Here is a 24,728-nt window from a genome sequence, read left to right as displayed (position 1 = left end):
AAAATTTCAATTATACGCTTTCTATAAGGTTAATTATGAGGTTAATTATAATGTACAGTACTGTGTGGAAAAGTGAGTGAGTAAATGAAGGAAGGGATTACAGATGGTGGAAAACTAACGTGTTTGTCTCAATACATTCCAGGGTCTGTATATCAAACTGGGCCTGCGTAGTAAACAAAAACTCTTAAATTCATAACTGATACTTTTCTTTTTAGCAACTGCTCTTTAAACAGGCCTGAACTAAGCTTTTGTCGGTAACTACGTTTGGCCACCCATGAATACACATTTGTCGTACATGTATTTAAAATAACTGTATGTGTCCGCAAAAGGTGCTTGTGTTGTTGATAATGAAGGAGAATTTCATTCAGTGGAAACCTATTGTATTTTTAATGCTTTTTGTAAAACAGAGCTGCAAGGCGCAAAAGAGCTAAAAGATTGACAGGCTTGGTTCATTGCTGGTTCTTACTCTTTTCGAGGAGAACTGGAGAGGAATATCAGACTGCTACAATAACGGCTGCACCAGATTTTCAGTCAATATAGTAGTAATAGTATAAATATTTCTTGTTGAATACCCTACAGCCTGGCATTCTCCTTTGCCATGGCAGGAAAATCATAAGTGGAACTGGATACTTCCAGTAAGTTATGACAGTGAGGCATTGCGTACTAAACCAGGGTCCTAGAAATGGAGCACCTCGCCAGACTGCGGCTTTTGTTATGGTTGTTAATTACACCAGTGCTCTTCCTGCTACAACATAAAAATGTCCGCAGTGAAAAAGGTTTATTCATCGACTTCGATCTTTGTTATTGAATGCTTTAGTTCGCATTTCAAGCTGAGCTGGAAGTTCTGCCCTTTGCTGTTTGGGATGGGTGCAGAACCCCCTCAGAGCAAGGCCGAGAATGATTGAAGGTTTAAGAACAAAACAAAACAAAAAAAACAATCAACAGTTGAAAACATTAGCTTCCTCTCCATTTTCTTACAGCGTCCCCATCCCATCTCATCCCGTCATCCCCATTCCACCTTCACTCCCTTTTTTCACACCCTAATCGTTGAGACTTACAGAAAAATCAATTTCCACTACCCAGCGGAGAGGCCCAATGTTTCACCACTGTGTCTGATTGATGACGTGCAGACGCCATCTCACACACCGCTGCTTTTTATAGCACCTCAGAGTTGGTCGCCATTCAGCGCATTTTTATGGCAAATAATAACAGGAGATGTAATAGCTATTCCCTGTGGAGAGTAAATCTGAGCAGGGAGACAAGAGGATGACCCGCCCAGACAGCTGGAGGACAGTCCCACGTCAACAAGTTACTTAGGCTGAATGATTGGGTACACGGCTGCGAAGGGCTCGGGGCAATTCAACAATCAGACATGAAGGCTGTTTCTAACATCACTGGCATCCAGTCTGGGCTTTTAGTTCTTTAGGTGACAACCATGCCTGCTCATTTAATGCTGCACAGTGGCTAATCTAAAGTGGCTCAGGGCCCACTTTATCAGGTGCTTCCACAAAGGCAATCGCATGACTTAAAGCTCGATACATACCAGACAGCATGCAGATGCTTTCTGTGTCAGTGAAGTGCATTCACCCGGTAATACGAGAGAGTCACGCTACCCTCCTGAGATTTTCACACATCCTTAAAAAAATAGTGTGGAAACAAAAGCATCCCTATGCTGGCAGCTCTGAATGACCAGACAACAGACAGTGGTGTATCTAACCAGCTAAAGTGAATGAAATGATGAGAGTACAGTGGATTCACGATGAACAAAGTGCTGAACATCACTTTGTTTTAAGTGGAAACAATCTGATCGATAGATTCTCTTTCTAAGGCTCAGTAAATTTATATCGAGTTCAACATCTGATGTGAATTTGTACCACGGATCTGTTGCGAGCTGCCACAAAAGCGCTGACCTCAGCTCAGTGCTGACCTAAACTCAATTTAAAATGATTCTACTTGTATTTTATCATCTTGTCTCGTACATTCATTCTCTGCTGAATGGGAAATAATAGTAATCCCCACAGGATCAACAGAACTAGGTTCAGTCCCACATGCAGGAAATGCAGGAAAATGAGATAACACTGCACTATATTATAATACAGGTCGCAGCTAAGCTTGTAATTTCTCTGTAATTCAATTTAATTTGACTGTATTTTATTTGAAATTACAGTGTGATTATATTTACCTGCAAATACTTAAAGAGATGTACACTAGAATAAATAATATTTACAGGAAACAAAGAAATAATTATCCTGTAAAGGAACTATATTTCCCCATATTACATCATAAATACACTGTACTTTTTGGGGTGAGGCCTGTATTATGGGGTGGTTTCATCTTGCCTTTTATTTTATCAGTATAGGTCTGCATGTTTTTTCATCTTTATTTAATGTGTGATTTCTATATTTCATTTAATGCATTATGTTAATGTTTATAATGGATGTTCTATTTTTCAATTGTTCTTTTATTTTACTAATATAAAGGTGATACAGATTGTTCTCATTTACCAACTTACACGAAAAAATAACTACCATCAAAATGTTCTGACCTGTGTGACCTTATGATGATGGATCCAAGTGTTTTTCTTTCACAGTCACTATTCAAACATAACTTTCAAAAAGAGTATCCCCTTCCTGTAAAATACACAAAAGTTAGGCAAGGTTGAGCCACTTCATAATTAAAAAAAAAAAAAAAAAAGCATGTATTTACACTTTGCTCATGCAGTACTAAAATAATTGTTTGTCTCTTTCCTGCAAAATATCTGAAGTTATGCAACACTTAAAATGAATCATGCATTAATTAAAATGACTTACAGCATAATAATTTCCTTGTTTCATGTAAAAACCAACTTCTTACCTTTTCATTAAATTCCATTTAATTACAGGGACATTGCCCCCTTTGTCACAGGCTGCATTATAAAGTGTTTCTGAAAACATCAAGGAGATTTCCAATACTGAAGAGGACGAGAGGAGACAAAGAATTTTGTGATTTAAATGTTCGTTGAAGCCCAGAGCTTCAATGAACTCACAAAGACATTACCCTGCAGAGATGGATGTGAGAATGCAGAGTTATGACTCAGTCATCTGAAAGTATTTAACCTGCCACTCTCCTCATATAAACTCTTAGTAATGTCTCATTGCACCCATGTGAGAAGGTACTGGTCCATGAGAATTCACAGGGAGTGAGTGGTTGTCATGCATCCTGCACTCCCAGGCAGCTCCCTCATCTAAAGATCAGAGAATCTTCTGGTGTTTACTAACTGGCAGAAAGGGCAACTACAGTATAGACAATTTCGGCGAGTCAACAGACAAAAATAATAGAGCACGATGGAAACTTTCTTCCTATTAAAAATCCCCTTTTACACATTTTTCCACAATGTGGTAATAGGTAAGTGGCAACAGAGTGAATAATTAGCACCACTGTTTATCTCAGTTTGGCAAAATGTTAACACAGCAATGATAGAAACTGGCATTCAGGTGCATTTTCTATTTGCCAGTGTTCTGGAAATGTAGTAAAAAATTTGCTTTTAAATTCAGATGGAAACTTGTCTGTTGGCAGTATTGAAAACAGGGCCTTGTTACATGGTGTTACCACTGTGTTTTGTGGTTCTTTCACACACTTGGGAACTATGTTGTGATGGAGTAAGCATTTGTGCTGCTGCATTTTCATGGATACAGTCGCTTTTTCTGAGCACACAAATGAATCATTGTTAAGATGACAAAGGTTTCATCTCCTAATATCAGGTGCTGCAGATGTCTTTGAATATGAAACGCAAGCCTGGGGAAGCAGTTCGGTCATCTCAGAATGAAAGTCTCATTTTGCCACAAACTAATCTCGCCGCAGTCAAAGGACACTGTCCCACTCACAAGCAGTTACATCACCACCGAGCATATACCACCACCTGTTTGGCAGGGATGGGCATTGAGGTGCTTCGGGTTTGGCTTGGCCCACCAGAGTTAAAAGCATGCTGCAGCAAGCTGGTGGCTCAGTATCAGAGATACAAGCTGGTAGACAGAGTGTAATGGCGAGGGCAGTGATTCCTTGGCACACATTATGGCCATTAATAGCATCATCGGGATGCCAGCGAGTGGCTGAGCCATGCTGCTGCTCAGGTGCAGCCACTTCTGTCCAACAATCTTCTCTTTCTGAAATGAACATTTGCAGCAGATTAAAAAACATCAGGAAGCACTTCTGATCACAGCGTTCCTCTAGAGGTGAGACAGCAACTCCACCTACCTGCACAGTCTCCTAATATGAATTCTTGTGATGACATGAAATAAGACAACTCTGCAAGCTCTCACAAGGCCGGGCCTCAGATGTTAAACGTAAATGAAAAATAAAACGATTGGAATCTTGCCAAATTTTCACAGACACTAAGAATTAAAAAAATATATATATATGAATATATAGCATTATATTAAAATCAATAATCATTTAAGGTTTAAATGTGCAGTGACAGCATGTATAAATGCAGCTTCCATTGTGAGAGCTTTTCGATGCACTCCGAGTCTCAGCTGCTGACTTTTACTTTTCACACGGCGTGTGAAAATGTGTTTGAAAAGTGCAAGTTGAGACATCTCTCCGCTATCTCTTTCTGCAATCCAATAAACCTGAAACGCAATTGAAATGTCAAATTGAATAGCGTCAGTGGCTGCGACCGGCGCCCGCAACTGCATCTACAGTAAGTACTGAGACAAACAACGCTTTAACAATCTTTATTTATCCAGGGAAGGATTTTGCTGAGTGCGCAGCTTCTCTGAACACATTCATACAGCCCTGTGCACTCACACCTGGGAGCTGTCACACACATCTGCAGACGGCCGCTCGCACTGTGCTGCAATCTGTCGAGCGGCTCGGCAAGTACAATGTTAAGGTCACTTTTGGTCAGACAGTCCAATAACTGCATCAAGATTGGAATAATATTATCAGCCTCCACAGCGCTGTCCTTTAGCTTCTGAACAATAACACAGCCTGCTGCTTGTGCCTCTCTGTCTTACACTGTGTTGGACAGAGGCTTGCAGGCTAATGAAGCATTTTAAACCGCTGGGGAGATTTGCCTTTATTTCAACCTCCAAATTAGCACCGTGGCCCATTTGAGTCTGTGAATACTTTAGATGCTGTTGGACTCTAGGAACAACTCTGTGTATTCAGATCTCAGCAGTAGTGTCATGATAAATGAGACAAATAATGTCCAACACTCAGAAATCTGACTTTTTGAGTCGAGTTGTTGCAAGATGCTGGATTCAAAGACATCTCTGCTTCCATGGGAGCCATTCAAAAAGTGCCAGCTATTCACTACAACAAAGAAACAAATTAGAATCTAAGAGTAGGTCCTTGTTTGTAACGTTCATATGCACCAGAATGCACATGCATGCACACAGGCAAGGGGACAATGAGCTGCCCACTCCTGCAGCTGCTTCAATGCCAGTCAGATGATTTACAGTGCATCAAGAAATGGGCCGATGTTCCTGCAAATTCTGAGCAAGAGCCGGCGCATGATTTGTTAGCTGGACCTCATGAACAAAGATGTTCAGGGGCACTTTTTTTATTTAGGAGAAAATTGCAAAAAAGCCAGGCTGTGCTCGCTGAAACCTCATTCACCTCTGAACCAACATCCAAGGTGAAAGATGAGCACTGTGGCATATCGGTGATGCACATCATGACAGAAGGATCAGAACATTACTGAAGGTTAGGGAACACAAGATGGAGAAGTTTGACCATGTGCACGGCTAATGGACCGAGCTGATCTAGTCTGTATGTAGATTTTCAAGCTTTTATTACATCACCAACACTACGCTGGAGATATTTTAGGGTTATCCGCTGATCTGTCTCTCTGTCCGCTTCTCGTGAATCTCAGTCACATTCTTGAGATTTATCTTAGACGGGTATTTTGACCATTAATCCAGAATTCATTCATCATTACGATCAAATGTAATCTTAATTTTTGAATTGAGGTCTTTTTCAGTCCCATTGCCCGACGTGTAGGAAAACAAGCCATGCATGCATCTTCACAAAGGTTTGTGAAACAGTGAGTCAGAGTAGAGCTCACTGACTTCTTTAATCCTAGATATTCTCTGATAAACTGTAAATTGCATTATTAAAGCATTTAAGAACTGCAGCTTTAGAGCTAGAGAGAGTATTTGCAAAAGTCTTTTTTCTGTGAGTATCGATTAAATGCTTTGATAACTGAATAAGTGTGTTCCAAGTCTCCTGTGGCACAAAAACTGTACGCCGGGAGCTTCACAGCATAGGTTTCTACAGCTCAGCAGCTCCTGTAGGTGTAACATGTAGGTGGCCTAATTCTTTTGTCCATATAATGCATCTCCAAAAGGTTAAAGGTCAACTTCACTGTGATATTTATAGTTTCCTGCAATAATACTCCCTGCACCTTATATAATAATCATAACTTAGCCGATTTTAGAAGGACATTGTGAGCCTGTTTCATATTATATAAACTAACCTTGGATCCGATGCTTGTGGTAATTGTGTCACTTCCTGAAAGCACTCGTGTTTTAAAAACTGTGGCTGCTGTCTAGTAACATCCATAGTTAAAGCATCCTCCTCTGTTGCTGTGTCCTATCAGAATCAACATTGTTGCCAAATAGAAATAATAATACTTTTTATTAAATTCCTTTAAAGTCTTCACTACATGTGCAGGATTAATCTGGACACATGTGGTTGCATCCTTGACTGGCTTGGAGAGGCATGCAGACAACAGTAATGGAAAATAAATCTAATGCTGAATTTATAAACTCGATCCCCCAAAGACAAACCTCCACAGTTGTCGTTGCAGATATTTACAAGCAAAAAAAAAGATCAACGGTGAAAAGAATCAACGGTAAGGTCTCTGTAAGAAATCAGGCTTTGTTTATGGAATGAGATGTTGCATATCTCCATCTCAGCATGTACCCAAAATGAACTTCATATGTAGAAAAATGACAAAGAAACATGATTTAAAGCTGTACTACCATCATTTTGTGCGCATGAATTCACTATTATTTCAGCAAAGGTAATTTCTACCAGTAACAAAAGCAGGTAGATCAGTGTGTAGCCTTATAATTCTGGTGTCATGTTTGCCTTGTTCTGATGTAAGTGGTTAAAGGAGGAGGACGGGGAAGGTGTACTCACCAGTTAGAAGTGTTCCCCTCCATCCTTTGTTAAAAAGCATCACAGTCCAGCAGAGTCGGTCGACACAAAAATGAGCATACTGTGTGCCATTTGCTGATGTCGCTGGGCATTATACTTGTAATTTTTCAAATGGTTAACTACTGCACGGTGCAATTTGGAGCCGCCGACATGCAAAATGCGCAGTGCAGGCTTAAAAAGCCCAACTGGCCCAATTTTTCATCTTGCCTCTCCTTGGCCTGCTTTCTATATTTGTGTTTACAGTAACAACAACAAATGTATCTTTTTCCACGCCTAACTTTCTTTCAGTAATTCATCCCAATAAGCCACAGATGCTGGATTTGTGGACCACTTCAGTGCCGTTTGAATCGCCCCACTCTTTGCTGCTACTAATCGACAAACAGATGATTAGAGAAACATATAATCCTTCCACTGACATTTTTTAAGGTCCCTGCTCTGAGGAACATGAATGGGCAGGGTAAAGTAGGCTAAAGATGGCAGGAGAATGTGTCTGAAGTGTCCTTAGAGAGCAGCAGATCTCAGGCGGGCTAAACTGCTGTCAAGTTCATCGATACTGGCTTTACACCACAGTGCACAAAGACAGCCAGAGTCCTAGCTCCAGGCTCCCACTTTAAACAACTCTAGAGCCTGCTATCGAACTGCTCTGGTCGGCCGTCAATATCGCTTCTGTCTCCATCTCTCTCTTCACAGCTTTTATCCATGGCAGTGTGTTTGAGTTCAGGGGGATTGCGTGGTATGAGTGAGAAAGCATTCTCATGACTGCAGAGAGGCACAGGAGTGTGTCGTTCCTTTGTGGTACAGTCAGAAAGGGTATCCAGCCAGCTCCCTTGTGCTGGACTCTAACTGGATTTAGGTCCTGAAAGTTTCTCCTCCAGCTCTACTCTTTCACGCCTGATTGACACACCTTTAAAAAAGGGCTGTACATTTTTGTGACACCTTAATTAGATCTGGCGTGAAGCAAAAACCTGCACTTCGACCCACATCACCTGCCATCCCTGAAGAGAAAATGAATCACGTCTCACATTCAGCCAGTTGACTTCACAGCTCTCACTTAATTCATTTGTTGGGGTTTTCTAAAGCCCTCCGTCTTACAAGAGAATGTTAAGATCAGCTCATATGTGTGGTTTCACATCAAACTTCTTAGACTAGAGCACATTCTTAATTTTAGGACTCTACAGGACTAAACTTTGTATGATTCACAGATTAAAATAATACTTACTTATCTTACACTAGGGCTTGGAGCAGTACCTCAAGTTGTACCACCTTTCTTCTGCATGGCTGACCTTTGCAAACATGCTTGGACATCAGGTGTGTAGGGCTTCTGCAAGTCGGAGATGACCATATTAGGGATATCCCTTCTCTCTGACATCACAGAGAGCCACGAGTTAAAAAAAAAAAAAAAAACTGTCCTAAATTGTGTGTTTGTGTGTGAAGTTGGCTCAGAGTTTACGCAGACACTGACCTCGTTATTTTTGCAGATGAGCATCGACCATTTTAACAAGACTCACTGAGGTTTACAATTCACTATAAGTAGAGTTACACACATCTGTAATATTAAGGTTGCATAAGCATTCATGCTCCTTTGTTTTCGCTCCTTCCTCTCTTCAAACTTAAATCTCACTCATAGAAAATGATGCTAACTGCTGAAAACAGAAATATAGAATTTATAAAGAGAAACAATACTGGAGTACGGTGATGTTCCAGCTTAGATTTTTAGTTACTCATGTCATTGCAGATACAGAACAAGGTTTTACAGTTGGGCTTGTAATGCATTTTATTCATGAGCTGTTACACGCATATTAGCAAATTAAAGCAAATTAGAAGCTTTCACTGAGAAATGAGAAACACCCATGCTCTATGCTGTGAGCATGCTTGGGTGTATGTGACTACACTCCAGCCACAGCAAGAGTTGTGAAGAGCACTTATGAAATCTCTAAGGGTCATGAGACGCTAAAGAGGATGCATGGATGTGGAATAACACCTGCAGGGGAGCTCTTGCGGGGAAATACATGCTCAAGGATGGGGGAACAGGCTCGAGTCCCAGAGGGGGAGCGAATGTATTGCTACATTTCCCATCATTCCTAATGTGTCAGGCCTGTTTCGGCTTCATGTGACAGCCTTAAAGGCTGATGGAGCGTGGCCTCCAGCATCAGCAGCTTCTACCGCCAAGCCTCTCACCTTCCCTCATTTAGGAGCATTGTCTCTCGATGAGTATCATTTGTCACCATTGACTTGCAGACACCTGTGCCGGGTGTCTTTTTTCCCCCCCGCAGCCCTAGCCCATTTCCACAGTTGATAAACAGCTAAATCCCTCTCCCAATCAATGCAGCCTATTTAACTTGAGCTATTGACTCGGCTGCCTCTCAACAGACTTGAGAGGCTGAAAAAAATACAAACAAATTAGACGGGTGAGAAAGAACAACAGAAATGGTGGCACAGACTATGAAAAGTCACATTTTCAATAATGAGCTTTTGGCAGCAGGAGGGAACAAAGTGACAGAGTGGAGGCGAAGGAAGCGAAGGAGAGTAAGAAGCGAGGGAAAACAGAGGAGGAATCGATCGATACGAACAGATAATCACCAGGCTTTTGTCCCAATGTGTAAAGAGTGTGACATTGCAGTGGTGGGCACGGCAGGGAAGAGATCAATGGGCTGCTTTCTGTTGATCCGTAATCCTTAACTATCTATAAGTAATTAACCTTCAGAGGAGAATGCAGGGAAGAAATAAATGGAGAAATTAGAGGGGGAATAGCAATGAGCAGAAGTAAAAAACAGAAGCTACCTTGCACTCACCAGATAACAGCACAGGAAACCAAATTAATAGTTGTCTCCAGTGCTGCCTCTGCAGTTTGCAGCATCTGATTCGGTTTTGTTTCTGTCAGACTGCATTGGCTGCAAGTGACTGCGTCTCCCTGTGGTCTTCAGACAACGATAAAAAAAATAATGGCTGCTTTTAGAAAAGGGGAATCTAATCTCGATTTGAAAGCACATGCTTGAAACCTAGTATTTTTTTCCTGTTTTGTTCTGGTTTTAGGGAAGGATCTAGTGTGGTCTTATCCTCTCCGGCCTGATGAGTGAATCCTCTGCCAAAGCCTGTCTCCTAAAGAAGATGGAGGGGAGTGATCCTATTAGGAGTCAGAGTGCCCTCTGTCGGTGCTAGAAAAACAAAGACAGTGGCACCTCTTCTGAAATAAATAAATAAATGAATATCTACGACACATTTTCATTTGGAGACAGAACATACTATTTTCCCATCATTTCTGCTCTACTTGATAGCAGGAAATGGGAAAGACGAGGAAATCACATGCAGCAAAGTGTCTGGAAGGCTGGATTCAAACCCCAGACTCTGCAATACGTCTCAGCGCTGATACATGGCACGCTCTCTACCGGGACGCCCTTACCCCTAGCTATTTTTAAACTGCTGTAGGTGTGACAATCTCAGTTTCATGAGCAATCGGTACAGTTCAATGAACACAGCACAGTCACAGTGGTATCTATACAGGGTTTAATGGCACACGAATGCCCACTGAGTACATCGCAGTCCACTCAAATCAAATGAAATCAAATTCTTACTGATCTCTGCTCATCAGAAACCCCTTAAGAATGTTTAAGTTAGTAAAAGGCATATCATGTTGCTGAAATTTGTCACATTCATACACAATGATACAACAGACTGGTGGCTTTATGAGAAGAAAGCAGTATGTGGAGCAATAGTCATTAGTGATTACAATATGGCCACTGTAGAAAGCTTTTAGCGAGTAAATATAATGGTAAAAATTACAAATTACAAGGTCATTATGAGCAATGACTGCAAAATTTGGTAAATTATGATAATCAGGTAAAAACAAAGCACTAAAGGTACTTTCTAATAAACGTAAATGGCAAACCATACAATTATACAACAACAAAGAAATCAAAACACAAAAAAAGAGGAAAAACTTTGTTTAGGCTCTGCAGTGTGGCTTGAGGACACATTCCAGTGGATACCAATCTGAGCTGAGAGCTCCTACTTCATCTATCAGTGTGCGAGAGAGTCAAGGGTAAATCCTGGCTGGTGGAAACGCTTCTTCACCAAAAGGGACACCTGAACATTTGGAGGAGAAAAGAAAATGTCAAATTAAAAGAAGAGAAAGAAAAAGAGATCAACCTGTGGCACAGTAATTGCATTTAAAACTGCCCAAGATAACTTTTCTGCAACAATCTTCACACATTCAAAGTCATGACTTCAGTTTGATTTAAGGTGGATTCTTGCAGCCAGGCTCTGACTAACCCTGAAGCTGAAAATGTAAGGCATACTGACCATCCGATGTAGCACTGGCACAGATTTTCATGTGAGGTGGCTTGTTTGATGAGGAGCTCTACTTGTGTCGGCACATCCAGCGTCTCTTCGTTAGAGAAGTCACGACCTATAGGGAACAAACTCTGGTCACAGATCTGCTCCGGCAAAATCAATCTGCAAACACGGCTCGACTTTGTTCAGACAACACAAAGGTGCTTTTAGGATAGTGCAAGATCTGAAAAGACCTCTCGTCTCTGTTATGTTCCCTTTTGTTATTAAAGCTCTGCTGAGCTCATTTTTGATCAGACATTAAATTGGAAATGTATGCGAGGGACTTGGGACTGGTTTGGTTTCAGGAGGATGCTGATGGACTGCAAGTCCCTGCTTATCCAAGAAATTTAACTTTAAGTATGTTTTGTACCTCCAGTACAATGTGTTTAAATTAAAAATATTATTCATAAATCTTTAGCATTTACTTATTTAAAAAAAGAGGGTACTTTATCGACGGGAGAGTGAAATGTGCAGTAAAAATGTCCCACTTACCCGTAAGTTTGTCTCGCACTCTGTTAATAATCTGAATAGCCTTCTTGTTGAGTGCCTCAGGTTGTACCAAGCCATCTCCAACTAAAAACACACACACACACACACAAAAATACTAGCATCAACAACTATTGGCAGCTTTAAAAAAACAAATTATGCTGTGTCTATACCAAACCTGTTCGCAGCTAAAGGAAATCAAAGCAGATTTGTGTCCTGCCTTACCACAGAGCAGTGACTTGCAGCGATCATTATGACAGCGAGTGCTCAGTATTTTGATGGCAAAATAAGCAGAGCAGACCTAAAAAGCTGTAATACAACAAAATAAAATCACTTAAGTCTGAATAAGCAGGTAACTCACTGAAGGAGTGAATCGACTCGGGCACAGTGGTCCCTGCTTTCTTGTGCGTGGTCTCTCCAAGGTCAATTCCCTCAAGAGCCTCTGTAGATGACGCCACATAGTCAGAGATTAAAAAAACGATTTTTCCTTTATTAAATAGAAAATGAAACATAGTTATGGTTACAGCTTGTGTTGGAAACTGACCAACTGACTGCCCGGCGGTGTACGAGTCGGTCCTGGTGCGGGAGCGTTTGGTTCCTTTTGTGTTTGCTGTGGGCGAAACGGGAAAAGTGTGCATTTAAAAACATACACAAACTCCTCTGGAGCATATTTCATTTACCTCATTTACCAGGAAGGATCACCACCTCTCTGACTGCTTTAAAGACAGAAACTCGGGTTTCTTCCACAGTTATGTGCACTATTCATTAAAAGTGGTCAGATTATAGGAAAGGCCTCTCTCTTTATGTTGTCCCCCAGATTTATTCTACCCATCTGTGACCTGAAAGTCATGTTTCCAGCTCCTTTGCATTAAATGGGTCCGGTTTGCTCTGGTGGCTATTCAGTAAATGGCTATAGTAACACACACTGTAGAGAATACACTAATGAGCGTTTAACTAATGCAGCTGTAAGTCCCTGTAAGGAGAAAGTGGTTTTATGCACAGATCCCTGGCTGCTTCTTATTTCTTAAACATACTAACCCCAAAATGCTGAACTCCTTTATAATCAAAGTGACATATTCCACTTTTTTTTGATTAAATGTCTTGCTAAAGGCAACCATAACAGTATTAGTAGAGAAGGTGCCACAGAGATTTATTCACTGTGTACACTTGAGTTTAACCAGCGACCTTTAGATGTCTGAAGCACTTCATTAACCGTTTCTCTCGAAAACACAAGCTAAGCAGAAGTCCAGTGCAGCTTGATGCGAGTAGATTTAACGCTCCCCACTCTTCACCGCCACAAAAAGAAGTCTTTCAGCTTGAACAAATGTAATCTGCTCTGACTTTAACCAAACTGTAACCGGTCTGAGCTGGTATGCTGCTGTGGTTATGTGAGGCTGTAATATGTTGATCTAACATCTGTACTCAATTTAAACAGCTGGCATTTCCTTACTGTCCATAAGCCTCCAGTTGAGCAGCGGGTCGTAGACGAAGGCCTCCAGCACAGCCATGACGCTGTCCCGGTGCTCCCTCAGCACCTCCATCACTGTGTGGCACGTGATCCTGTAGTTACCATCCAAGCCCGTCACCTGACGCACATGACATTTGGGAATTAGGTTTCCATTCTGCGTGTGCACGTCACAGAAATATCAGTATACTTGTAAACAATGATCCAATAACATGTTCTGAGTTTAGTAGTAGAACAGCCTCTCTGTTTGTATTTAGAAGGCTGAAAATAAGTTTTAAGAAGATTTCATATGTCTAAAAAAAACAAAACAAAAAAAAAACTTTTGCAGTAGCTTAAAAGGCAAAACTTAAACCTCTTACAATGCAGAATTTTATTTCTTGATGCTTTCATTTTTAATTCCTTTCCTTCCTTTGCTCATTAAATTCAAGGCACAGTGAGTCACAGCTTCTGATAAAACTCTGCACAGTCACAGAAGACTAATTATTATTTGGAATGAAATAAAGAAGACAAAGAAGAAGCAGCTCAGGCAGGATTCACTTCAGTAGAGGAATACTTGTCGTGTTTAAGGGTGGGGGCCTTTGACACCAGAATAAAATGAATGTACTAGAAAGACTTTTCTGTTGCAGAGTCTCCGACTGTCTAACCTAATTAAACGGGACTATAACTGCTTTAAGCTAGGCCATAGGGAGGAGTGAAAGAGGCATTTGGCAGGTGGGGAAACCCTAAGATCTGCCATAGCGGTGCAGCAGAGAAAAATGACTTGCCTTAAAATAACTGACATTGATTTGAACTGTGAGCTCCGGCAGATTTTTCTTTGTGCCCACAAAAGCTTTGATCAGCTGACCAAAGCCAATTCTCTTGGCTCTCAGGTTTAAGTCTTTGTGTTTAAGTCAACTACATGATTTTGCATCATGACTGTTTTCAAACCCCTGGCCACAATGAAGCTAGTATAAAGGTGGATGTTGCTAAGTGAAACGAACAAGCATCATCGTCCTAAATTCAAACTGAGAATGTAATCAATGACCTAACCTAACCGTGATAATGGACAAAACAGCAGCACCAGGCCAACACGGTCTGTGGCTAAAATTTACCACAAATACAGAATTACATTTTTTGTGGTCATTCCTCAGCGAGCAGGAGAGATACTTAACCAGCTTTATTAATATCTGCCTGTGCGAACAAATGACAAGGAAAAGGTAAGAGCAGGGGTGACGCTGCTCTGTACTGTTGAGCAAATATCTCCATGACACCAGGCACAAGAAATGCCAATCTGTAGCACCTGGAAAATGAACTTTCTTCATAATATTATGTATTGAACTACCTATCAGATTGAATGACTCATGACCACACATGGTGTTACCGTGAGCACACTTTACCACACTTCATACAGTTTGTCACACGCCAGCATAGTCGTATACCTCCATAGCATTGGTTAGCATCCTAGTCAGTCGGAAGGGAATCTTTTCAGGGAACTTTTCTCTGGTCATGGCCACCTGTTAGAAATGTATACGAGGGTAAGTTTAAAAAATATATTTAAATATATATCAGAGAAGTTTGTAATATATTTAATACAAATCTCCTCCCACCTCAAAACAGTCTCCAAAGTCGATGTGTAGGATCTTGCCGCTTAACCGGTCTAACATCAAATTGGATGGATGCCTGGAGAACAGAAACATCTCCTCAATAATGTTTTACCATTTTCTTTGTGGCCATTCTAACACTTTTTTACATTAATATAGGGTTTTTAGTGTTTTGTTTGAGAAGCTCACCTGTCACCCAGTCCGAGGATGTAGCCCACCATGGACATCACAGCCAGGGATCGAGTGTAGTTCGTCCTCCTGTCGAACCACACCTGTAGGAGAAATAACATTTGTGTTCTGAGCGCTCCTCTAGGTCATAATAAAAAAATATTGTGGGAAATGAAACAGAAATCTCTGGCAGGCTGCTGAACACATCTTTCCAGACACTTAAACACATGGAGCATCAGGTACACGGGGTACTAAAACTGATTCAATTTGATGGTCTTATCCAAGTACCACTGAATACATAAAGATAGTGAAAAGACCAAGTCCCCTCCTCTGCACTGCTGACAAAGTATAGAAGTGAAGCACTTTACCTCAGAGCTGGGGCTCTTGAGCCACAAGAGCTTGGCCAGGTCGTCTCCGGCTGTGTTATTGACAGCATGTTCAAACACCTCCACCTTCTCCATCAGCGTCAGGTGGTCGTAGTCTGGAGCCATCTGGAGTGAGAGTTGAAAGTCTTTAAAGTCTTTCGCTATTCAGAATTTAAAAATTCAAACAATTAGCAAGAAGCACAGGTGATCGACAGAACATAGACATTCATAAAACTTGAGTTGTCACCCCCATGGTGTTCAATTGAGTTCAAAATGTAACTGCTCACCAGTATAAGAAAAGACATTTACAAATGTTAATCAAATACTTTTGGAAATAAACCGCTGTTCTTAAATATCTGATATTTGGTTTCTTTCTGTTTTTATTCAGACCACCGACAGCCTGGGGGCCTGCAAGAGGCAGCTAGGATAGGCTGTTAATATGTTTAAAAAGGGGAAAAAAAGTCAGATTAATCTGATTGAAAATCATAAACTGGATGCAAATTGTGCAAATCTTTTTCTGGTTTTAAGGCCTTGTAAACGTCACACTATAAGCCACATTCACCCATTTGCTGTTTCTATCACAGACACACTCACACACAGCTGAAGTGAAGTGTTTGTCCTTCATGATTTTTCCCCAACGACATTTTGGCATGAAGACTGAAGGAGCCAGGCATCAAACCACTGACTTTCCCCCCTGATCCTGGTATTGGGTCAAGAGCTTTTACTTTCTGCAGTGATGTTTTAGCAAAGAAAATTATGTATTTTGTTGTTCTCCTTTGACTAATTAGGAATTCCGGGGGGGATCTTCAGTTAATTTGTGACAATTAAAAATCTGTAAATGTGTTTTCACAAAGAGTGATTGGTATTCATCAATATAATCACTGGAAACAGATGCTTCCTCAGCTCTGATGAATCTATTTAGTGTGTAGTTTTATATGAAAATGACAATTTATATAAACGAATAGGACCAGCTTGTTGGCACGAAACATAAACAACATGTGAGTACGTTCAGCCAATAACACATTAAAATGTATTTAGTAAGACAGGAAGCTAATTCATCATGTGAATGTGTTTTTTGTGACATGCTGAAGTTCCAAAGGAAGCTAACTGGCTGAAAAAGTAACTAATGGGATCAAACAACGTAAATAAGCACATAGTTGGAGAGAAAACATCCTGAAACTGTTGTCACTTATTCAGACAGTGGAAATAGAAGCAGTTCCTCACCCTGAGCATGATGCGATGTTCAATGTTGAGCAAAATCTTTTTCTTCTCTCTGTAGTCTCTGATGAGGGCATGCAGGGTGTCACAGTGGGGCACCCAGCCAATCAGGCCCGAGTTGGTGGACAGGGGGATCACTGCGTAGCGCTGAATGCTGATGAAGACAACACACAGCCGGGTTGAGCACAAACAACTTTGTCAGGTATGTGCGAGGTGAGTAAAACACAACTGTTTCTTGGAATTTGTGCGTGTGTGGTGACGCCAGAGTGTGTGTCTACCTGAGGTTCTTGCGCAAGGACGCAGGGTCGTTTGCCAGAAGCGTGTTAACCAGACCGAACAGCTGCATGACTCTCTCATCCTGCCTCAAGTCCTCATGGCCCTTCAACAGGAACATGAACTCGTGGCCATTACTACCTGCAGATGGGGCAATAAAATACAACAATGATGGACTGCTTGAACAATGGAAAGAAATGCATAAATAAACTCTTAATGGTTGGAAATGGCAGTGCTCTGTATTTTTGCCAGGGTCAACTCATACTCCTCTGAGTATGAGAACAAATGAGAACAAAATGATCAGCTCACCTTTGGTGAGCTTTGTCAAAAATTCCCCAAGTGCTTTTCAACAGAGCGAGAAATTTTCAACACAGGATTTCTAAATATACTAGTTTTCTATACTGACCTTTACCCTGAGCCATAGCACAAAGTACTGCTGTGCAATTTAGGTGTTTTAACTTTGCAATGCTAAAAGTTTGTAAAATTAAGCTTAAACTGAGGTTTATCTTCCAATTTACACACAGTAGAAAAACTTCGGCGAGTGTTTGAGCTGTCACTTCAGAAATCATCGTGCCACGAACTAAAGAAGAATTCCAGCAAAAAGGATTCGCAACTGACTATTAGCATCAGGACGCGAATAATTCTGACCAAATAAACAGCAGATATGCAATAAAGGATTAAAAAGACTCTGAAAGCCTATGATGCTTATGAAGTACCACAATACTTTCAGTATGTTAATAGCTGCTGGATGAACTATGATATTGACTCAGTCCTCTTGAGCAGAATGAAGTTTTCAGCATGACAGACAGAAAAACATGTTTCACTTATCTGAATTACAGACGATGACACTTATCTAATTGCTCCACTATTTCACCAACACAGTACTACCTTTAATGGAGTAAAACGAAGCTTCCAGTGGAAAATAATGCCCCTGTTCTATCCCGGGTCTGCTTCTAATGACAACCCCAGTAAGTACATTGTACCAGAAGAAGGAGCATCGAAAGTAAATCTAGGTTGCCTGCAGTGGCTGACAGGTCTTAATCTGAAGTCTTGCTCCAGAGGTCAGTTGATTTATTAGCCATCATCTTTTACAGAGTGTGTTATATAACACTGATGGAATACATCAGAACAAAGTACAGTATTGTCCAGAGAAGTTTTGCAGTTGTAACCTCTCCCCAGCAGTAAAGCTGCAGCTGTCTGTGCAGACTTTGAAGGAATTAAACTTGGTCAATAACGCTGATTCTGAAGAAACACAAAGTCCTGTGATGACGGTTCAAACAGGGATATTGCTCTGCGCTACAAATTCTAAATCATGTATGCTTCACACACACTATCAGCCCTGCAGCACAAAAAAAAAAATCTATCACTGTAGTTTCAAGGTGGAAACCGCACCTCAGTGTCACCAATTCAATATCCGACTACACGTGAAATATGGTCACAATCTCCCCTTGTGCTTCTGAGGTATGGTGTTGAATAACGGCCAGAAAAGTTTCTTTTGCAGAAAATTATGTCGTCACACTGAAGTCAAACTTTGACCTTTTGCCTACATTATCTCATCAATTTAGCATTTTTGACTTATTAGACACGTATTATTATTATATCTTATATTGTAGCTTATTAATTCAGTCCACCGAGACCTAGTGGATGTTTGTGGCAAAATGTCCCTGAAGGGCAATGAATCCCTAAGATATCGTGAGAATCAGATTTACCGACAGTGGGGTAGGACAACCCAAAAACATATTGCCTCCGGTCATGGCTGGCGCTGGTACAGGGGCATAAAATGTGTGAAGCAGAATGAACAGTTTATGATTGATAATGTGTGGATTTGGCTTCAAGACAATGTGATATTACAGTGCTTTGCCATTTTAGAAGCACTTCGCTGTCATATTTCATATCACACAACGGAGCAGAGGGTAGCATGTCAAAGTTATTTATTTCAGTATTCAATTTAATAACAAAGAACAGTGTTGGGAGGGTTTGTGACGAACCGTGGTGTGCCCCCGTATGTTCATTCGGAAGAGACTGGGAAAAAACCAAGACTCTTTTGGTAGAAAGTTAAATAACCATCGAGTCTGGTCCACGTGTGGTGAGTGGAATTCATATTTGCTTATCACTTGTTTGATCTTGCTTCTGGTGGTATGAACGTTTTCTACGGTCATATTCTAGCCACACCACATGCCATGACCGATGAATTCAAAATAAACTGTGCCCTGTTTATTGTTGGATTCGATTAATATTGAATTTTCTCTAATGTGACGGCCCATGCCCGCTGAAAGCATATGACTAGAAATATTCTTTAATCCATTTTCCTAATATAATGGGTTCAGAGCCACAAGGGCTGTGCAATTTTCTCCTAATCTTACCCATGATGGTGAGTTTGCGTGGGCGCTGCTTGGAGGTGATGACCTGCAGGGAGGGGGCGATGGACTGGATGCGAATGATAGGCTGGTTGGGGTCATAAGTGCCGGGTACAGCAAGCTCCAGGTCTCGACACATCAGCAGCTTCGGAGAAACATATTGCAGCTCCAGGGAGGTCAGCTGTGAGGAAAGTTGATGAGGTGGGGGTGTAGCACAGGAAGAGACAATTAGTTTTAAGTCTTGTGTACAAAAACTTCACTGACAAAGCAGCGCCTGCCAAGCCAACAGTGCCTAAAGCAATATGCATATTGTAGCAGACACTGGCTCATATCCAAGTTAAAAGGCTTTATCCAGAGAAACTTGTTTATACGCAGCTTTTTATAAATCATCTGGAACATTTCACTTTCTTAATGCATTTGCAGCTTGTCTGCAACCATCAGTCATTTACACTGCATCAAATCTGAATGTGGCACACTATTTAAAGGCCTTTATGGTTCATTTCTGAATGCTGATGTATGGTTACTGTCCCGCCCTGCGCTGGAACTGCCATTTGGATGCATTCTGGGAAGGGTTTATCTCTATGTTAATGCCCTGTGGGGGAATATTTGCACTGCTCCCAGCATGTCGTAATGCTGCAGTGTATTTCATGCTGCGTACTGTAATGTCACAGCAGGGTGCATCCTTGAGAGCAGGGCCATGCTACAGTGTCAAATAGCATCGCCATCTTCATTTATTATGTGCAGTACAAGCTGCTGACAGAACTATTTTTAATGTCACTCTTCAACAATGTGATGATAGCTGCTAGGAATGGCATCTATCAATTCAATTTCATCTCTTCTCCTATAGCAACAAGCCCTGCTTTCTATTGAAGCATCTACCCATTATGTTGTACCAAAGTGGCTACAACAATCTGACAGATGCTGATAGTTAAAACCAAACAATTGACCACAGAAAATAAACTACCTGCAACTTGTAAAATATATCTCGAAAAATATTCTGCCTCTTGTGAAATTTTACATTAGGATATTATGCCATAATTTAATAGACAGAGTGGCGCCTGAGGGCGTGACAATAAAATGAGCAATGCTATCCACTGATGCTGTGCCATTCCTCTTCCTACATCATCACTCTCATCACCATCCTGCCGTCTTTCAACATCTTGCAACATTAGTTTTTTTCTTCCTGCTCAATGACTTTAAACAGAGATGGGGGAATGAAAGAAGTCGCTATCATTAGCTCCCATTCAGTGTTGTTTCTAATGTTGGTATGCTGGCAAAAAACACACAGTAGCCATTAGTCTTTTATGTCATATTACACGACTAGGAGACATTTACCATCTTAAGATCAAAGAATGAGTCGGGGCATGAAATGCAAAATCTATAATCTGATGAAACACTGGAATGGACACAGACGTGGTGAGATGTCAGCTCAGATTTTTCCAGGAGGCACAAAAGACGTACTCTGACGTACCATATGACACAGTACGTGCACAAAAATGCTAACACTGTACATACACTGCATATACTGTTGAATATTACTATATGAGGCACACTGCAGTGATCATTAGGATGGTGATTTATATATTATTAACAAAAAAAGTAGTGTAACTGACTGTAGGCTTCATATTTTCAATCACCTGTGGCAGCTGCTTGGAGATGCGTCTGAACACGTGGTAGTAGAGGTCCCAGGCCTGAGTCAGGTCTTTAACATTTCCAGAGCGCATGTACTTCCTGCACCAGTCTTGTGCCTCCATCAGGTCCCTCCCATAAGCCTGTAGCATGAAGTAAGAGAAACACAAGTGTTTTCTTTTTGTGTCCAATTTCTTTTCTCTCCTGAAAGCTATTAAATTTTTAATTTGGCTTATGATAAATTTATATTGTGTGGGATGGTGGAAGCTTGGAAATATTTCTACCACTGCTGTTGCTGATGAGGATCCAAAAAAAAAAGTATATATATAATATGCACAGGCCACCAAGGCCCCTCTATAAGGTAGAATGATTTAACATCAATTTTCTATCTTCCGGCCTCCATATCAGAACACATTTTGTTTTCAACAGTTTAGTTGAAGCATGGATAGAATGTTTAATCATTAATCTTTAAGCCTTTTTTGACAGAAATGCAATAAAATAATGTGAAAGCCATCATTTACATTTAGGAACAGAATCAGAAGCCAGTGCACACATGCTTGAGTACTGTTTCCAGTCCCTGTCATCATTGCTTGCACCGCGACAACAAATCAAACCGAGAAGATTCAAACCTGATTGAAAGAGGTCTCTTTGAGGGTCTGTGGTCCCCTCTCCATCATGGCATGTAGGGGTTCCAGTACAGCAAACATGCCCTTGACGTTGCGCTCACCGAAGTACAGACGGGATGCCTCTTCAAGGCCCTCGTGCCACATCTCATGCCACAAGATGGCCACTCGGATGAGCTCCTCACTCACCTGGATGAAGGGAAACAAAAGGAAAAGGTCAGTCTGTAGCGTAATGATGACCTGTTTTTACAGGTAAAATCTCGACAATTTAAAATTGTTTTATACAGAAAATATAAATTGCAAATATTTTAAAGAAAAAAGGAAATGCAAAGTTCACCTTCATCAAGCTTTTTCCTTTTACAGGGTGATGTACATTACAATTCAATTACAATTAGAAATGTTCACAATCACAACAAAAAAGGCTGAATTTCCTCCTCTGCTGCTAATTAGCCTTTCCCATTTAATTTTAAATGATACAACAAGTCATAACAAGAACCAGAAAACCTTATCTACATTTCTATAACTCCTGTTTGGAAATTAAATATTTTGTTAATTATATATATAAAGAAGAAGCTACTGTCAGCTCTGCTCCCTCATTAATATGGAATCGCCACAGCAGTTAGCTCTGTTTGACTTGGCAGGTTTAGTCTTAATTCATTTATTTAAATGCTGGACGCTGGAACCTTGTGTCTTCTCCCAGGTTCAAACCAGGGATCATCCACTTGTTAGCCAAATGTTTAGACCACTAGACTATAAAGTTCACATTTAACCCAATGGAACAAACCCACAACTATTTACTATGCAATTTATAAAGATGTTTTAATTCAGTAGTGCAACAGAGATGTTTTACCATCATAGCTTGCTGAACTAAGGTGTTGCAGTGTTCACACATGTTCTTCAGGATCTTGTTGGCAGCATTGTGGCGGGCGGTAGTGGTGGACTTTGAAGCCACAGTCAGTGGGTAGATCAAAGCCTGCATGTGAACACAGAACAAACGCTGATCACTGAGAGTACAGCTTTTAACTTTTCATAAAAGAAATATGGCTGTGTGGCTGTTCTGTGTTCTAAAATATAGCCTCCAGTAGAATAAGCAGACTTACCTGGGGATGATATCGTCCAATGTCGGTTAGCAGCTGGTGGATCAGACGGCCCACCAGGGCTCGAGGGGTGTCGATTCGAGCTATAAGCTGCGGGATGACCTGTAAATATAAAAATATTGCACTATTCTCTCAAAATTGCACTCAAATCAGCCTTTTCTCCCACCCAAAAAAATATTTTTCATATGATTTTATTTCTCTACATATATTACCTGCAGCCAGGTGTCTATTTGAATGGTCTTGATGCCTTCCACCAGAGCTTCATTCACTTCGGGCCAGTGACCATAATCAAACCACAGAGTCAAAACCCTGAGCAGTAGAAAACAAAATAAAACTAGACTCTCTCTTCCTTTTTGACCATTGTGAATCAATCACAGTCAGCCACTAGAGGGCCTCCTGTACTCACATAGCATGTATGGGTGCTCTTTGGGCTACTTGTCCAGTGTGTGTGTGTGTGTGTGTGTGTGTGTGTGTGTGTGTGTGTGTGTGTGTGTGTGTGTGTGTGTGTGTGTGTGTTACAGTCAGACACAACTCACCTAAGCGTGTCCTGCAAGTTATTTCCTCTGGACAGGGAAATGGAGCGGAAAAAACCTTGCACAGCAGGAACTGTGTACAGGAGCAACGTCTTTGAGAGGTCCTAAAGCGAGAGAGTATAAAAAAATATGCTTTTCATGATTAAAAAACAAACAGTCAGATGACACAAGTCAAGCTGCAGTTTTCAGCCATGTCAGTCTTGACTTTTGACCATTTTGATGTCAAATATTGCGGTTTTAGATTTATGTGGTGTATTATCAGTTTGAACCTGAATTCTTATATGTTTAATGTGTTTTAGATGACAGCGAGACATTAAAAGATTCTGACTGATGAACAGTTTTGAAAATTGGCGATAATATGTGTATAATGGCTTACACACCAAGTCAGGTATGTTAAGTATCATAAAGCACTAGCTGAATTTAGAGCGCTTGGACAAGAGGACACCGAATGCTCAGTGTCATTTCCGTAACTCACCTCATTGACCTTCTTCTGACCTGGTGAGGGCACAGGACTGGGATCAGTGCTGTCAACCTCACTGTCGCTGTTGCTGGCTTCACTATTAGCACTGGCACCACTGGTGTGCCGCAGCTTCTTCTTTTCATCTCGCCCTTGGTTTTGGTGTTTGTAGTGCAGCACTGCCTCAAAATTCATCACAGCCCAGGCGTGCCAAGCCTGCCGAAAGATGGTTCAAACTGAGTGAAACTGGTGTTCGGAGCTATTAACTGGAAATAACTTCCACGTTTGTTCATGATGTCATTTTCCAGTTTGCTATGGGACAGATATCTCCCAGGGCGCTGTAATTTCTCTCATACAAACATATGAGTTTGATGTTTGCACTGTTATGCAACCTGCTATTAAAGGTTGAAGCTGAAGCAAGTTGGTGAAGATGGATGGGGAGAGAGTCTGTAGAGACATCTCTGTAGCCTGCAGCACAGGCAGAAAAAGCAGAGATGCTTTCAGCTCTTCCATCACCACATATCTTTGATGTGATGGAGCGCAGAAAACAATTGGAGAGTATCTACTGAGCAAAATAATAAGGGCGCAGGAATGGAGGTCTAAGGTTTTCGTAGTGGCATAACAGGGCTGAGACGTTTACTTACTGACACAGCTGGGATTTTATTGCAGCCAGAGAGAGAAGCCAAACGTTAAAGGTCAGAGTTAAAAGAGAGGAGCTGACCTTGTACCAGTTGCGGTCATGCTCAGTTGAATTGCTGTAATACTGCAGAACTTTGGGGATGGTGCTCTCATTGATGCCCTGCAGACTGAGCTGCCACTCCCCCAGCTTCAAGAAACATCTAAATGGAGAAAGAGAGAAGAGGGAAATTCACTCTAACATTAGTACTTCAATCACATGTAAATATACCATTTTGACTGGCAGAAAGAAGTTATTTGGTGCACTATATATTATAAGTCAGATTTAAGCCCTTGATATTTCTGGCATTAAGAATAAAAACCTCTTTT

At 41.0% G+C, this 24,728-nt stretch overlaps 1 protein-coding gene across 2 annotated transcripts in view; it reads right to left on the bottom strand.

Moving 5' to 3' along the window:
• Positions 1-10,630: 10,630 nt before the first annotated feature.
• The window catches only part of mtor (mechanistic target of rapamycin kinase), an 84,185-nt gene continuing 70,087 nt past the window's right edge, over positions 10,631-24,728 (bottom strand). For both annotated transcript variants that reach the window (XM_085392794.1, XM_085392793.1), the window contains exons 38-58: positions 24,445-24,562; positions 23,742-23,939; positions 23,270-23,370; positions 22,946-23,042; positions 22,737-22,835; positions 22,487-22,609; positions 21,643-21,825; positions 21,022-21,156; positions 19,391-19,565; positions 17,033-17,168; positions 16,761-16,908; positions 15,540-15,662; positions 15,193-15,275; positions 15,010-15,082; positions 14,842-14,916; positions 13,409-13,544; positions 12,503-12,568; positions 12,320-12,400; positions 11,965-12,045; positions 11,443-11,548; positions 10,631-11,226 (exon numbers count right to left, since the gene is read on the bottom strand). In XM_085392794.1, the coding sequence (XP_085248920.1) occupies positions 11,211-11,226; positions 11,443-11,548; positions 11,965-12,045; positions 12,320-12,400; positions 12,503-12,568; positions 13,409-13,544; positions 14,842-14,916; positions 15,010-15,082; positions 15,193-15,275; positions 15,540-15,662; positions 16,761-16,908; positions 17,033-17,168; positions 19,391-19,565; positions 21,022-21,156; positions 21,643-21,825; positions 22,487-22,609; positions 22,737-22,835; positions 22,946-23,042; positions 23,270-23,370; positions 23,742-23,939; positions 24,445-24,562 (2,353 nt within the window). In that variant the 3' untranslated portion in view covers positions 10,631-11,210. The remainder of the gene's footprint in view (positions 11,227-11,442; positions 11,549-11,964; positions 12,046-12,319; positions 12,401-12,502; positions 12,569-13,408; positions 13,545-14,841; positions 14,917-15,009; positions 15,083-15,192; positions 15,276-15,539; positions 15,663-16,760; positions 16,909-17,032; positions 17,169-19,390; positions 19,566-21,021; positions 21,157-21,642; positions 21,826-22,486; positions 22,610-22,736; positions 22,836-22,945; positions 23,043-23,269; positions 23,371-23,741; positions 23,940-24,444; positions 24,563-24,728) is intronic.

Source organism: Rhamphochromis longiceps, linkage group LG20 (genome assembly GCF_057381845.1).
Source record: "Rhamphochromis longiceps isolate RC_006_pf linkage group LG20, R_longiceps_female_GT1.1, whole genome shotgun sequence".
Lineage (NCBI taxonomy): Eukaryota > Metazoa > Chordata > Actinopteri > Cichliformes > Cichlidae > Rhamphochromis > Rhamphochromis longiceps.
The sequence above is the reverse complement of the archived record's forward strand: the minus strand, read 5'-3'. Positions and strand labels throughout refer to the sequence as shown.